Source organism: Eucyclogobius newberryi, unplaced genomic scaffold, assembly GCF_026437365.1.
Source record: "Eucyclogobius newberryi isolate DKJ021-1_F unplaced genomic scaffold, fEucNew1.0.hap1 SCAF_14, whole genome shotgun sequence".
Classification (NCBI taxonomy): Eukaryota; Metazoa; Chordata; class Actinopteri; order Gobiiformes; family Gobiidae; genus Eucyclogobius; species Eucyclogobius newberryi.
In genome coordinates, this window is record NW_027315768.1 from 14561391 (window position 1) to 14577742 (window position 16352).

The window sequence follows — 16352 nt, forward strand, 5'->3', positions numbered from 1 at the left end:
CTGTCTGCAATCCGATTTCCCAGATTTAATGCTTTGCAATGCAGAAAGGCTGTCAGAGGCCACCACAATGCCGCAACACTGCAAAGCAGATTCCGCCCATTCCAACGCCAACCGTATCGCTATAAGTTCCGACGTGAAAACAGAAAGGCGATCTGTCAACCTCTTCTTGACCGCTAGCCCCAGGTCAGGCACAAAATAAGCGGCGCCAGTACGCCCACTCTCAGGATCCCTAGACCCGTCGGTATAAATAAACACATCACCTGAGTGCTTATCGATGAGCGCTTGAACGGCAAACTGCGGTGCCCTCCCAGCGACTCCTCTAAGCTTGCCATGCAAGCTAACATCAACAGGAGCCGGGACAAACTTCCACGGAGCTATAGCAGACAAAGCCACCGACGGGCTCACACGCAGATCACCAACCCCCGCAAGCAGCGCCTTCGCATTTCCTACCTGGCTGAAAATCATACCGCCAGCCTCACTCTGCCCCCCATCAACCCTGAGAAAGTCCCCCACCGGGTGAGAGCTCGTATGACCTTGCACATTCACCCAGTAAGCCAACAGAAGTTCTAGCCTCCGGAGCCGTAACGGCAATTCCCCCAACTCAACCTGCAGCGCCGAGACAGGGGAGGTCCTAAAAGCCCTACAGCAGATGCGCAAGGCCTGGGCTTGCTCCACATCAAGCTTCTTTAAGTTAGTCTCAGCCGCAGACATGTAGGCTATACAGCCATAATCAATAGCCGCCCTCATGACGGCCCGATAAATACCCAGGAGCGACCTTCTGCTGGCCCCCCAGTCCTGGCCGGATAGACAACGAAGCAAGTTATTCACCCTTTTGCATTTACCACTGACCTCATCAATGTGCCGACGCCAACTAAGCCTCTCGTCAAAGGTGACCCCCAAGAACCTCACCTCCCTGACCTGTTCGAGCACCTGCCCATGCAGTCGAAGGGAGACGTCCCTATGTCCATTGAAGAAACAGATCACTTGAGACTTCCGTACGGACAGTTTAAACCCCCACTTCAGGGTCCACTGCTCCACCTGCTGTATTGCCCTTTGCAGTTTCGCCTCGTAAAACCGGAGATTCCTCCCTCTCACCCATAGAGCGCCATCGTCAGCATAAAGGCTCCTCCCAACAGACCCATCCACGTCGTCAAAGATGTCCTTAATCATAACATTGAACAAGATAGGGCTACACACACTCCCCTGCGGGATCCCATTCTCCACCCCATAGACCCCAGAGTAAGCAGCGCCCACTCTGGTTTGGATACGCCGGCCAGACAGAAAGCTCCGGACCCAGTTAAACAGTTTACCCTTCACACCACACTTCCGCAGCTTAATGAGGAGCCCATCCTTCCAAACCATATCGTACGCCTTCTCCACATCAAAGAGCACCGCAATGCAAACACGGAATCCATGGTGTTCCTGCCCCTACGGAAACCACTCTGGTGCGCGGGAAGCAAACCCTGACTCTCCAAGAAGTAATCCAACCGCTCGGTAACCATAAGCTCCATCGTTTTCCCGAGCTGCGACGTCAAGGCAATCGGCCTATAACTTGAAGGGTCAGACGCTGGCCTACCCGGCTTCAGAACCGGCACCACCGTAGACTGTTTCCACGCAGATGGAACACAACCTGAATCCCAAACACGGTTGAAAAGACCCAGGACTAGCCCAAGCGTGTCATCAGTCAAATGAGAGAGCATGTCATAGCACACCTCATCTTTACCCGGGGCTGTCTGTTTCGCCTTAGAAAGTGCTCTCCTTAGCTCAAACAAACTAAACGGAAGGTCAAGGTCATCTTGAGTCGAAGGCTGGTGCCCAATCAGCTCAGAATTCTGGGCCAAAGTACTCTCCCTGTAGTGCCTTTCCGCAGGTGAGAGATTGTCAGAGCTGTGCACCGACACAAAGGTGCTGGCCAACAGTTCAGCTTTGTCAACGTCGCTGACTGCTTCAACACCATTCAGTATTAGGACCGGGGTCCCATGACGGCGCTCAACCCCATGCATCCGCTTAATCATCCCCCAAACATCCCCGAGACGCGTTTCTCTCCCAATTTTGGAACAATACCGCCTCCAATAGGCACTCTTGGCCGTTCTCACAGTTTTCCGCACAACAGCGCGGGCCCTCTTGTAGTCAATGAGGGCACCCTCAGTGTGGGCAACCCTTAGCCGGCGAAACGCCGCATTTCTCGCCCTAACAGCATGACCACATGCTTCAGTCCACCACGGCACCCGCTTCCTATGTCCACTACCACCACTCTTAGGAATCGTGCCTACCGCTGACTGCGTGATGAGCGAGACAATTGCACTATTGAGATCATCCACCTGAGTCAATCCTCCTTCCTGCAGAACCCTAGAACCATCATCAGCTTTCCTCAGGAAAGCCCCCCAGTTCGCCCTTGCCAACTGCCACCTCTGGATCCTCGTCCCCCTGACCACACAGCTCCCAAAGCCAATCACGGTGCGGACTAGATAGTGATCGCTACCAAAAGAAAGATTACCAAGAACCTCCCAACTACAAACACCAGCTAACTCCTTGGACACAAGTGTAAGATCTATTGCACTTTCCGCACCGGTCCCCATATCATAGCGGGTCCCACCCCCATCATTCAGACAAACCAACTCCCTTTGATTGATAAAACCCTCTACCACCTGCCCATAACTATCGGTCCCACTACCGCCCCACAAAGCGCTATGCGCATTAAAATCCCCACACCACACGGCCTTTCCCCGAACATCCTTACCGATACTATGTAAGGACTCTAGCGTTAACTCACCACACGGATTATAAAGGTTAACCACAGTAACAGCTTCACCACCCAGCCAGACCCTCACCGCCATGGCCTCCGGCGCTTTACTCACACTGACAACAACGTAATTTAGGTCATCTCGGACAAACACAGCCACACCTCCGCCTCTACCCTGCTCCCTATCATTCCTAACACACACATACCCTTGTATCCCAAAACCCCACCTAGGTCGTAACCAAGTCTCCTGCACGCACATAACGTGAGGCTTGTTCAACAAGGTAGAGACAAAATGCTTAAATTCCTGGCCATTAGCACGAAGACTACGCGCATTCCATTGCAAGACAACCACCGCCATTATGAGCCCCCGGAACCTGACGGCGCATCGGGAGCCCCCCCACTCCCACTGCCAGAATGGGGCAGGGCGCCCTCCCGCAGCGCATCCTCTATCTCCGTCCACTCGGGGCCCCCAGCTCCAAAGTACTTCCCTGCAGCCTTAGCGATGATCTTAGTCTTTTCGGATCTCTTCTTGGTTTGCCCAGTACAGTTAATCACTTCCACTATAAAGAGGAAGAAATCTTTCCTCTTCACAACCAGTACATCCTCCGCACCCACAGGGCCTCTGCCCGTGGAAGCCACACTCACGGGCATCCCAGTGGGGACCTCCCCCTGGCTGCGGGCAACGCTGCCCCCTCCCCTGTCGCCTAGGACACCAGCAGCACTGGCAGCCCCCACTGCATCCACCGTCACCTGACTACCAGACACCTTCTTGACCGCATCCGCGTAGGATATGCCTTGAGAGGCTCTAACTTTTTGCACCTCCGCAGCCCTCTTGCTGAACACGCATCCCCCGTAGGCAGAGCTATGCTCTCCCCCACAGTTACAGCACTTGAGTTTTGCTCCGTCGTCACACTTCCCATACTCGTGGTCTCCTGCACATTTACCACACTTCTGCTTCCCTCTACAGACCGCTGCAATATGCCCAAAGCGCTGGCACTTGAAGCAACGCAGGGGCGGCAGAACATATGGGCGTACGCCATAGCGCATGTACCCAACGCACACCACACGAGGCAGGATCCCACCTTCAAATCTAATCATTATCGACAGGCTGTCACACCTTACCCCATCCCGGGTCATCTTCAACCGCCTAGCATCCACCACCTTAGCTCCAGTCAAATTCTCCTTTATGTCATCCACAGATGTCGTCGTAGGGACGCCTACTATAACTCCCCTGACCGTGCCTCTTACAGCATCAGACACAAGAATGTCCTTCCCACCCAGACACTTAGCTTCAATCGCCTTCCTTTGCTGAGCCACGTCCTTGCACACAACCAGCAGCGAGCCATCCCTAAGGACACTCGCATGCTTGACCACTCCCACAGCTACAGTCAGGCTCCTTGTCAACGCCATCGGATCCCACCCCTTAAAGGACGCATTATCCTGCGCGAGCTTTATGAACACCTTACACTCTGAACTCACATCCCCGACATCTGCAACCCCCCCGCCCTGCTCCTCACTGAGAGAGCCCTCCATAGACGAGCAAGAAGACGCCCTACGCTGCACAGGATCAGTGGCTCCAGGGGAGTCCTCCCCGCTGTTCATATCGTCACCGACCAGGTCACGCTTCCTCTTCTTCTTCCCCGTCATACGGACCGAGGCGTTCCTCTATGTTGCCGTAATATCCAAACTGTTGTCGTTGTAGTTTTTTATGGCAGTTGGCATCCAAGTGCACGAGGTATTGTTCGTTGTTGTGTTGTTGTTGTTGTTGTTGTTGTTGTTGTTGTTGTTGTTGTTTTGATCACTCCCACAGCTACAGTTAGGCTCTTTGACAATGCCACTGAATTCCACTCCTTAAAGGATGCACTATCCTGTGGTTTTATGGCAGCTGGTATCCAAGTGTTACATTGCCAGACTTTATTCTTCAGACTTTATTGATGCTTTAATTGCTCATGTCATAAAGCATTTCGTTCAAAGCACGTTAGAACATCCTCTTCCTCCTCATCCTCGACACATTCTTCAACACACCCCAACTGACCTGGGGCTGGCGGTCAAGAAGAAGTTGACAGATCGCCTTTCTGTTTTCACGTCGAAACTCATAGCGATACGGTTGGCATTGGAATGGGCGGAATCTACTTTACAGTGTTGCGGCATTGTGGTGGCCTCTGACAGCCTTTCTGCATTGCAAAGCATTAAATCTGGGAAATCGGATTGCAGACAGGATGTGTTGAATGACATCTTCTGTCTGATACTCTCCCTGTCCAGGAAGGATGTGAGGGTTTCCTTCATTTGGGTCCCTGCGCATGTGGGGGTGGATGGTAACGAAATGGCTGATACACTGGCTAAATGTTCCCTTAGGCGACCATCAATTGATGTGGCGGTTGAGTTAAGCAAATCTGAAATCAAGCCCGTTATCAAGAGTCATGTGGTCGGCCTTTGGCAGGAATTTTGGAGCCACTGTGTTACTAGACGGCCTCTCTATCACATACAGGGTAGTGTGGGTCCTTGCGGGTCTATGGGTAGGAACGCGTGGGAGGAAAGGGCCTTCGCCTGCATGAGGATTGGCCATGCTGGACTCAATTGGTCACTGAGTAGGATAGGCAAACATCCGACCGGTCTGTGTGGTCACTGTCGGGTTCCAGAGACTGTCGAGCATGTGCTGATTTGCTGTGAGGCTTATGATAGAGAAAGGGCCGGGTTGGCCTTGTGGTTTCGGAATAATGGGCGAGAGTTCAATCTGCAGAACGTTCTGGCGATCCAGTCACAGGGTTTGTGTCAGGCTGTGGTTGCTTACTTATGTAGCACAGGGCTGGGTAAACGTTTATAGAGGTGGGGGGTGTTGGAGACTGAGCCGAGGATGAGGAGCAAGAGGATGTTCTAACGCGCTTTGACTTCATGGGCCTAGAAACGCCAAAGTGATGGAAGAAGGACTTCTAAAGGATAAAACGACAAAGACGTCCCATGACCTCATGGGCTTTGTAAAACAACAAAAACGTCCCATGACCTCATGGGCTTTGTAAAACAACAAAGACGTCCCATGACCTCATGGGCTTTGTACTTCCAAAGCAATGGAATAAGAATTTTTAAGGACTACGACAAAGTCTGAGGGGAGGAAGAACTTCTATAGGATACAATAACAAAGGCATCTCATGACCTCTTGGGCTTTGTCAAAACACTGGAAGTCAGGGCACTGGAAGAGGAACTTTTAGGACTACGACAAAGTCTAGGGAATAAAGTCTGGCGGTAATGCGACACTCGGATGCCAACCGCCATACTACAACAACAACAACAACTACAACAACAACAACAACAACAACAACAACAACAACAACAACAACAACAGCTTAAACAACAACAGCTTCAGCTTAAACAACAACAGCTTCAGCTTAAACAACAACAGCTTCAGCTTGAACAAACGAGTACTGGAGCTAGAGATTAAAGATTAAAGTCTAAAGATTATTCTTTATTCTTTAGACTTTATTCTAATATTCTTCACTCTGTTTTTTATTCCTATTATTCCTATTCTTCATGTTCATACTCGGGCATTTTTGACCCACTGAACATCGATGAAAGACACACATGACACATGACATAGACGATCGGCTCAGCCCGAACTCCAATAAAATGGAGGTTGCCGCGTGGATCTTTACTACACACATGTTGTACTTTTACGCAAGAATGCAGACACTCGCAATGTCTTCAGCCATTGCACATTATCTAGTCTATGTTTGTTGTATCTGTCCCTATCAAATAAATAATTAATAAATACTACTACAACTACTGCTACTTATACTAATGCTAGTGCTACTACTCCTGCTACTGCAGCTACTTCTACTACTACTTTCTATTGCTACTATTACCTTCAGGTCACTACTTATTCTTGATTTTTAAATTTATTTTTAAAATATATTTATTGTCACAACTTCAGCCAGGCTTTAGTTGTTTGTTCATTGGTCTATCCCCCTTCAGTGCCACTCCAACCAATCAGAGAGCAGACTCTGCCACCCTCTTCTGCTCTCCACTAATTACTAATCACATTCATGTATATGCACCGGTCCATTTCCCTCTGTTCCCGGCCACATTGTCTTGTGTGTTACCGTAGTTTCTAGCAACCAGTTATCCTGATTCTGATCCTCCCTGTTACTGTTTTGACCTGCCTTTTTTGAACTTCGGACCATCTCTTTTGCCTGCCCCATTCTGTGTTTGTCTGCCACGTTTTACAACCTTGTTTTCTTTGCTGGTAATAAATACCCTAAACCTGAACTGTTTCCTGTGTCGTGCATTTGGGTTCTTGCCTGCCATTTTGTGACCCCTGACATTTATACTCCTACTGGAACTTCAACTTCCATTAGTACTACATATACTACCTTACATATTACCAACTACAATGTAATATCTCTTTTTGACAATAAGAGCAGTTCTCACCGGGGTTAGCATCTGCACACTCTCGCAGAAGTTTCCGATGAAGGCCATGATGGTCATCTTCTGCATGAGCCTCTCGATTTGACTGAACTGCATCATGAAGCGGTCCTCGTGCGTCAGACTCTCCACGGGTTTCCGTTTCTTTTCGAACTGTTGGAACATGGTCACCTCGTGCTCTGTGGGCTGGAAGCGCATCAGGCACTCAACGGAGTCCACGGGAAGGGTCTTGAGGTCAAACCTGGAGGCACAGAGCATATTGAGTGGAATGATAGAGCAGAGCAATCCTATTGTCAAAGAAAAGGCAGAAAATAGTCTTTGACTATTATATTGTTTTTTCCGGACTCTAAGTCACACTTTTTACATAGTTTTGGCCGGGACTTAGTTCTAATATTTTTCGTTATTTTCACACTGGCAACCGCATTTCACATGCCAACCACAGGAGGGAGCTAAAGCGACGCTCTAGACGATGCAGAAGAAGAATCGGGCACTTCCTCTAGCTCCGGAGTTTGGGGAGTTGTTTAGAAGTGACACCGAGTGTGACGGTGCTAACTCATGTGCTAACTTCCCTGTCATTTCCCCACTCATCGTGCCTTTCCAGCTCTATCCCAGTGTCTTGTCCGGTGTGCGTGCGGTGCGCTCTTGGTGTTTACGGAGCGCCTATGTAACCCCGGTTACGTATTTCACAAGCTCCCATTCAGAAATATCCATGTAGCTTCCTGCTCTGTCTCCCTCTCGCGGCGTGTTGTTGCAGCTGAGGTTGATCTGGACTCAGCAGCTCTCATTCGAGTCATTCGGTGGTTTATTACCAACATTGAAGCAGTTATTTGTTCTTCCTCCCACTGTGGCTGTGGCAGCTGGCATCTGGTCTGGACGAACGTGGCACATTATCATCTACTACTTCTATTTTTGATTAAATCTGATTCTTTCGTGAGTTATACAAATAGTTCATCTAAAGTATTTACTCAACTCACTGCTCATCATTCTGTTTTTGAAATAGTTTTATAATAGTTTGTACTTTTTTGCGCGGCTAACATGTCTGCCTTAATTTGTATTGAATTCCGTTAGCGGAGCAGCTATTTAAGTTTTGTAATGAAGGTTTAAGTAATATGGGCCAAATTAACAAATGAAACACTATTATGTTGAGTATTGTAACTTATGATCTTTAATTCGTCTGACATGTTGTGCCGCTAACTGGCTCCTGTTTTGTTTAAATCAACTGTTTATATTAGAACCGCTAATGTTTTGTAGTGACGCACTGCACATGCTGCAAACAAACCTGTGACACAGAGGAAGAATAATTCAGTGGATTTAGTGATTTGGGGTAAAACTGATGCATTGGTAAACTTGTTAGCATGTTCTTTATGCTATCTAAATAACTGTTAATATGTTACGTTAGCATACCAGACACTTATGACAGTTCGTTGTCTGTGCGTCATGTAGCTGAAGGTGTTAGCGTTAGCATACGTACACCTATTCACCATGTTCTCTCATCTGTTATTAATTTAAATTGCATTTCAAGATGAAATGTCTGTTCTTGGTCTTGGATTTCATCAAATATATTTCCCCCTTATATGTGTTTTTTTCTTCTCTAATCCATTTTTTTAATTATACTCCGGAGCGATTTATAGTACAGTAATCTTTTTTCTGATCTGTGTTATGAATTGGTCGTAGGGTTGAAATAGGGTTGATTTAGCGGGAGGATGTTTAAATGAAAGAGCTGTGTTGTTGGCTGCCCTTGATTCTGACATGCACTTTGATTGCCATTGCATTTACCTTAAGTTTACATTTGAAAGAAATTGGTGATGTAAATACTTAATTTGTCCTGGAGTTGAACATGGAAGAAAAGGTTTCAAAGCAATTAGCTTATTGAGATCATTAAAATTGCAATTCAATTCGATTGTGATAAATTTTGCAGCGCTACATTATTATTTAGGTTGGTTGATCAGAATAAAAGAATAAGTCGGATGTATTTAACCAACATGACACTCCACAGCACTTAATATTCTGAGTGACTTACAGTTGGATGGCTCTGCAGATCTCCTCTGGCACCTTGCCCACCTTCCTCAGGGCAATGCCCAGGTTCTTGGCTCGGTTGGAGTTCAGCAGAGTCGCCTTGTTTGGTCCCTTCTGGATGACACTCTGTTTGCTCATGCTCGGATCGAGGGCAGGGCCCTGGCCTTTGGTCTTGAACATCTCCTCAAACTCGTCCACGTTCAGATCCTATATAATAAAGGATAATCAATGTTTTTATGAGGCAGTGTCACAACTAATCACATGTAGTTTGTGATTGTAATTATGGCTACACTCAATTAGAAAAATTGTGTAGTTGAAAATCATTTATCGTTAACTTAACTTGTATATTGCTTCATAGGTAATAAATGTTCCAAATAGGCTTGTAATATATATATATATATTGTTCTGCCTTCAGTAAAAGTGTTTCAGTTAAGGGTTTAAGATAATTATTTGCTCTCAGATTGGTTTTCCTGTATTTTATTTTGAAGACCTAGTTATTCGTCACAATGCATCTTGGGTAACAGGAACCAGTCAGATGGAGAAAAACGTGTTTCGCGTGAAAACCGAGTTTGGCTTGCTGTTGTTTTAATTTTATTATTTTTTTAAAGGTGCAATATATTACTACAGAAAAACATGCTAGTAGATAGCATCAATAAAGAGTCATAGATGTATCATTCTTCTGCAGTGGAAATGTTAGAAAAATGAAAGGTCCCATATCATGCTAAATTGACTTTTCAGAGCTTTTAACCTTCTTACAGTGCTATTGGTGCTTCATATACGTGCCCAAAGTGTTTTTTTGATTGATTCGCGCAGTTTTTAGCGAGAGTACACTCTATATCCTCCTCCTCGGATCTGCAGACAAACGGGTGCTACTCACATTATCACTATTACCTCCTTCCCCCACTCCCCTCTCCCTTCCCCCCGCCTCCGCGCAGAGGGGGAAAGGGGGAGGGGGGGAGGGGTATCGCGGAGACTGTTGCTCCCATGGATGTATTGGTTGCTCCACACGGAGACAGCATGTACGTGACAGCATGTACGAGAGCCACCGCGGCGAAGTTAGTTTCACGTTGGACAGGAGAGCCTGCTGCGCTGTGAACCTTCGGACTTGTGGGGTGGAACTTAAAACAAAGTTACATTTGTGTGCTGGCACTATTGCCACAATAAAGAAGACGATGGAGGGCGAGAGCTGTAAGTACAGTACTAAAACTAGATGTACATGTGCGACTCAGCACATTTCCTGACGGGGAGTTTGTTATTACATTGTTTTGTGATGTTTTTCATTTATTATGATGACTGTGCAAGTGCTTGAAATGTGATTATTGCTTTTATTCTTTGATGACTTGGAATTCCCGTGTGCTGCTGTGTAGTGACCCTCAGCCTGTGTTTACATACACCGTCTCCACGCTGAGACTACGTCACGGGTTGGGCGGGGGACACACGTTCTCGCTGAGACTACGTCACGGGGTGGGCGGGGGACACACGTTCTCGCTGAGACTACGTCACGGGTTGGGGACACACGTTCTCGCTGAGACTACGTCACGGGTTGGGCGGGACACACACATTCTCGCTGAGACTACGTCATGGGATGGGCGGAGGACACACGTTCTCGCTGAGACTACGTCACGGGTTGGGCGGGGGACACACGTTCTCGCAGAGACTACATCACGGGTTGGGCGGGGGACACACGTTCTCGCAGAGACTACGTCACGGGTTGGGCAGGGGACACACGTTCTCGCTGAGACTACGTCACGGGGTGGGCGGGGGACACACGTTCTCGCAGAGACTATGTCACGGGTTGGGCGGGACACACACGTTCTCGCTGAGACTACGTCACGGGTTGGGCGGGGGACACACGTTCTCGCAGAGACTATGTCACGGGTTGGGCGGGACACACACGTTCTCGCAGAGACTATGTCACGGGTTGGGCGGGGGACACACGTTCTCGCTGAGACTACGTCACGGGGTGGGCGGGGGACACACGTTCTCGCTGAGACTACGTCACGGGTTGGGCGGGGGACACACGTTCTTGCTGAGACTACGTCACGGGTTGGGCGGGGGACACACGTTCTCGCAGAGACTACGTCACGGGTTGGTACAGAAGAACAGATCACTTATAGGAAGTCTGAAAAACACTTTCAGTAGAAGATCTATAAATAAATAAAAACTCCCATAGACAAATAAATACATAAATAAATACCATTGCATGTGATCACGACAGTAATTGCACATGAATATGTGTCACGACAGCACATAGATAGAGGCGGATTGCTCTTCGCAGGGGTGGGGGTGAATCTCAAACCAAGCTCTGTGCATTTCGGGGTTGGTGAGTGGGTCCAAGGTATGAGTGATATTTCATAACTATTATGTTATGGGTGTTGCACAACACTTATTATTAAATATACCCTTAGGGTAGACTACGAAACAGGAAAAATAGCATGTGGGATCTTTAAGAAAAGTACCCCACTATTGCTTTTAAAATGTACTGACGATAAACATTGAACAAAAATATTGTGTATCTTTTATTTACTGAACAATAAGCCAATGCTAATTGTTCCAAATAACCAGGATTTAAATTATGACCACATATTCATGACTAATATTACCTTCCATAATCTAGCAACCACATTTTTAGTACCTCAAGTATCTTCTCATCGTCTATCTCATTGAAGACCGTGCCATTGATCTGATTGGGCTTCAGTGCCACCCAGTTGAAGACAGGCATGCGGAACTTGGTCTTGATGGGTTTCTTGATCTTCACCGCTAAACAGGAAACACATATATATTAGTGTGACCATAGCTACTGTATCTGTAGCTACATATTTGGACACACTACATCCACAGGCATGCAGGGAACAGAGGAATGTGGGGCTGGTCACACGCATTGGCACATGACTTTATGGACATGTTGTTGATGTAGACAGACATTGAACTAAAATCTGTGAAAAACGTTTGTCTTTGCCTGGAGCGTGCGGTGTAATGCGGCACATGAGGTGACGATTTCCTTCTTGACGCGGCGGCGACAGAGATTAAAGTCACTCGTGGTCACATGGTTCACAGGGTGCGATTGCGCCGCGTCAGCCTCAAGAGGAACAGCAGCAGATGCAGAAGAATAAAACCGTCACGGAAAAGATAAACAGGGTTCTAGCTCTGTGATATGTCTGTCACTCTGTGGAGTAGGCATGACGACGTGAACCGTGCCATGCAAGTGTCTGTTAAGGCGGTGACACTTCACTACAAACAAACAATACCACAGCAATGTGTCGTATTGAACCATGCAATGTTTTTAAATGTGACTGTTTTTCTCATTTGTATTGGTATTCAAATGTTATAAATATGGATATTTCCAATTCCATTTCATTTTCTCTGCAGTCTATTTCTAAACAACGTTCTAATGTTTAATACATTAAACAAAATAAATCAACTTCTTTATTTATAAAGCAGTGGTGATATTGTAAATAACCACATGGTATAAGAAATGTGCTACAATGTGCCTAAAGAAGAATAGCACATGTCAAATTACCATATATTGTCCCCTATCTTGAAGTTTCTTTCCTTTTTATTTATTAACTCTTGTATCAGGTTTGAATTTTGTTTTGTATTATAGACAATACTCTGAATACGGTATTCTAAATTTGCATTACAACAAAACAACTGGAAAAATGTTGGACTTTGGACTTTTAAGATAATTTGTTTTTGTTTTTTTCATTCTCATCAATGAGTTTGTCTTTTTATTTCTCTAATGAATAAAAAAGTTTTTATAAAAGAGCCAAACCAAATGAGAAAACTGTAAACCCCATAAAACAGCATGGCGAAGAAATAATTGTTGTCAGAGACTTATTGACGCTTGAATTCAGTGTCTGAATTCCAGCGTGCTTTGACAAGAGCTGAGATACAATGTGACATTGAAAAGGCTTCAAAAACTTGAATGGAGGATTTTTTGCCTATTTGAGAAATCACTGACTTAGTTATTTTTTTAAGGCGCATGCTCACACTTAGCCCCACCCTCCTGTTCTTGCCCAGAGGCCGCCTCCCATCAAACCTCATGCATGAGCACGCTACAGCTCCAATGCTACACGTGTGTTTGTTTATTAGCGCGACCGGATCGCATCTCTTGTCCCCGAAGATTTATCTTCTGAGCCAGCTCGAACAGTCTTCTCTGTCGTCCCTCAGCCATTTTTGTACTTTGGGTCCGAAGTTTGGAGCTACACTGAAGGAACTCGCTGCTAGCTTTGCTGAACACACATCGGCATAGCAACCACGCATGCGCAAACAGGAGAACAGTGTTCATATCTGGGAACGAGCCTGAACAAGCGCACATCGACAGGACCTCACGTCCTGCAGGTGTGCAGGACCTCAAGTGGGAGCTCACCGCAGAGGATGTACTTCCTGCGGCAGCTGGAAGTACATCCTCCAGCTGCACAAATGATGATGCAGTTTTACACGTCCATCATTGAGTCCATCCTCACCTCCTCCATCACTGTGTGGTATGCTGGAGCCACAGTCAGGGACAAACAGAGACTACAGCGCGTGTGCTCTGCTGAGAAGGTGATCGGCTGCAGACTTCCATCTCTGCAGGACCTGTACGTCTCCAGGGCTCTGGGACGTGCAGGTCGGATCAGAGCCGACCCTTCTCACCCTGGACATGGACTATTTGAGACACTCCCCTCAGGCAGGAGGCCACTCCCCTCAGGCAGGAGGCCACTCCCCTCAGGGAGGAGGCTACGGTCCATCCGGACCAGAACCTCCCGCCAAGAGAACAATTTCTTTCCCTCTGCCGTTGGATTCATGAACACTTCTAAACACTGTCACTTTAATCATAATTTAATCACTCACTGCTCCGTTCACTTTCTGCTCTACATATGTAAATTCAACTGTAAATTTGTGTACATATTAAGACTATTTCTTGTTTTATTCTTATTTTTATCTTGTAGCTTATTGTTATTTTCATCCCATAGTAGATTTAAATTGTCTTTTTGACTTATTCATTGTTTTATGTTGCACTGAATCACCAGGACAAGTTCCTATGTTTGGTGAATTCTGTTCTTGACAATGGCAATAAACCCTTTCTGATTCTGATATATATAATTTTATCTATTGCTTGCTTTGTATGCATTATAAAAATTGAAAAAATTAAATTGAGACTGATTTGTCGCAAAAAATCCACTATTCACCCTTTAACAACGTTGTTACCCTAGAACGCATATCAAAGAACAAAAAGAGAAAGAAAAATTACATTTTATGTGTGTGTCTAATTCTGAAAACAACTTTATCAAGCCTTGCTAACATTGTTTATATCCATATAATGCATATGATAGGTTAGGTTACACATTTCACTAAAACATAGTGATTATATCTATATACATTTTGACTAATTTGACCGAGTTTGACATTTTTTGACACTTATAATTGTACGTCCTGGTTAGACATGAGCAGCAGATGTGACATTGTAACCTGGCAATCATATTATTATTCAATTTATTTAATATTAAACTAACCTGATAACACCTTTATTTTGTTAAATTATTGTGTCAGTTGTGTGTAAATTGTCCCTGCATTTTAAAAATAATGATGTCTATTTATGACATAGACAGAGGGATTTTGTTTTAGAACTCAGTGCTACTTCCCGTAATTTTCAACTTTTATTTTTCCATTTTTCTTCAGAAACTGCCACCTAACCGATGTAAAACTATGATAAATATTTACAGGTTCTATTTCATCATAATTAGTCATAAAGAGTAAATCATGGAAACCTGTCATGTGCACTTTCCTTACCTGGAAGGCCAGAGTTCATAGTGACCGTGGGAGTACCAGCCCCGGGCAGAGGTGGGGGCAGTGGAGCGGACATCCCTGGTCCTGGAGGTAGGGGCGGTGGAAGAGGTGGTGGAGGTGGGGGCGGTGGAGCGGACATCCCTGGTCCTGGAGGTAGCGGCGGTGGAGGTGGTGGTGGCAGTGGAGCGGACATCCCTGGTCCTGGAGGTAGGGGCGGTGGAGGAGGAGGAGGGGGCGGCGGTGGAGGAGCTGATGGGGGGACAACCGATAGTGGTCCAAGAGAGAAGAGAGGATTGAGTCAAATCTGCATGTTTTATCACGTCTGTTTACCAAGACATGAAAATTGAAAGCAACTCTTTTGAGCAAAACTCTGGAACAGTCTTCCTGAAGGTGTTAGACAGGCCTCTACACTGACAATGTTCAAATCCAGGCTCAAAACGGCTGTTTGGCTCTTTATTAGGCCCGAATGCCACAAGCTGGCAAAAGACCTACCAGGTCTGTAAGGCCGTGCAGAGCGCTCGCCCACTTCCAAACACTCACTAACGCACTCCTCCACTCATGCACGTCCCGTGCATATTAATAAATAGTTGGAAACTACTAAACATTATCATTGTAAACGGGCAAAGCTTCGCACTGCCTTCGCACTGCATTACAGACCTAATGGGCCTCTTGCCAGCCTGTGGCGTTCTAATTCTAATTGTAGCAGCGTTCTGGATGTACTGCAGCTGGAGTACAAACTCGTTTGGAGAGGCCAGTGAACAGGCCGTTATAGTAGTCTAATCTACTGGAGAAAAACTCATGGATACATCTCTCCAAGTCTGGTTTAGACAATATACTTTTGATTTTGCCAATGTTTTTAGATAGCAGATACAAATTTGCTGAGGTTATTGATTAGACGTGACTGTTAAAGTTCAAGTCTGAGTCCATTTTTACCCCCAGATTTCTAACTTGATTTGTAGGTTTTAGAGAGAGACTCTGGAGGTGAGAAAGTGTTAGCTTCTCTTTGTTTCTGTGGGTCAAAGATGATGACTTCAGTCTTGTCTGAGTTCAGCTGGAGAAAGTTGTTTTGCATCCACACACTGATCTGTTAAATGCAGTGACAGAGCCACAGCCAGGGACAAACAGAGACTACAGCGCATTGTGTGCTCTGCTGAGAAGGTGATCGGCTGCAGACTTCCATCGCTACAGGACCTGTACGTTTCCAGGGCTCTGGGACGTGCAGGTCGGATCACAGCCAACCCTTACTATTTGAGCCACTCCTCCTCAGGCAGGAGGCCACTCCCCTCAGGCAGGCAGCCACTCCCCTCAGGCAGGAGGCCACTCCCCTCAGGCAGGAGGCCACGGTCCATCCGGACCAGAACCTCTCGTCACAAGAACAGTTTCTTTCCCTCTGCCGTTGGACTCATGA

At 46.4% G+C, this 16352-nt stretch overlaps 1 protein-coding gene across 1 annotated transcript in view; it reads right to left on the reverse strand.

The window, feature by feature from the left end:
* LOC140359444 (formin-like protein 2) overlaps positions 1–15216 on the reverse strand; it is a 30175-nt gene extending 14959 nt beyond the window's left edge. The window contains exons 1-4 of the mRNA XM_072444379.1: positions 14948–15216; positions 11811–11935; positions 9180–9382; positions 7166–7400 (exon numbers count right to left, since the gene is read on the reverse strand). Coding sequence (XP_072300480.1) covers positions 7166–7400; positions 9180–9382; positions 11811–11935; positions 14948–15137 — 753 coding nt within the window. The 5' untranslated portion in view covers positions 15138–15216. The remainder of the gene's footprint in view (positions 1–7165; positions 7401–9179; positions 9383–11810; positions 11936–14947) is intronic.
* Between the last annotated feature and the right edge of the window lie 1136 nt (positions 15217–16352).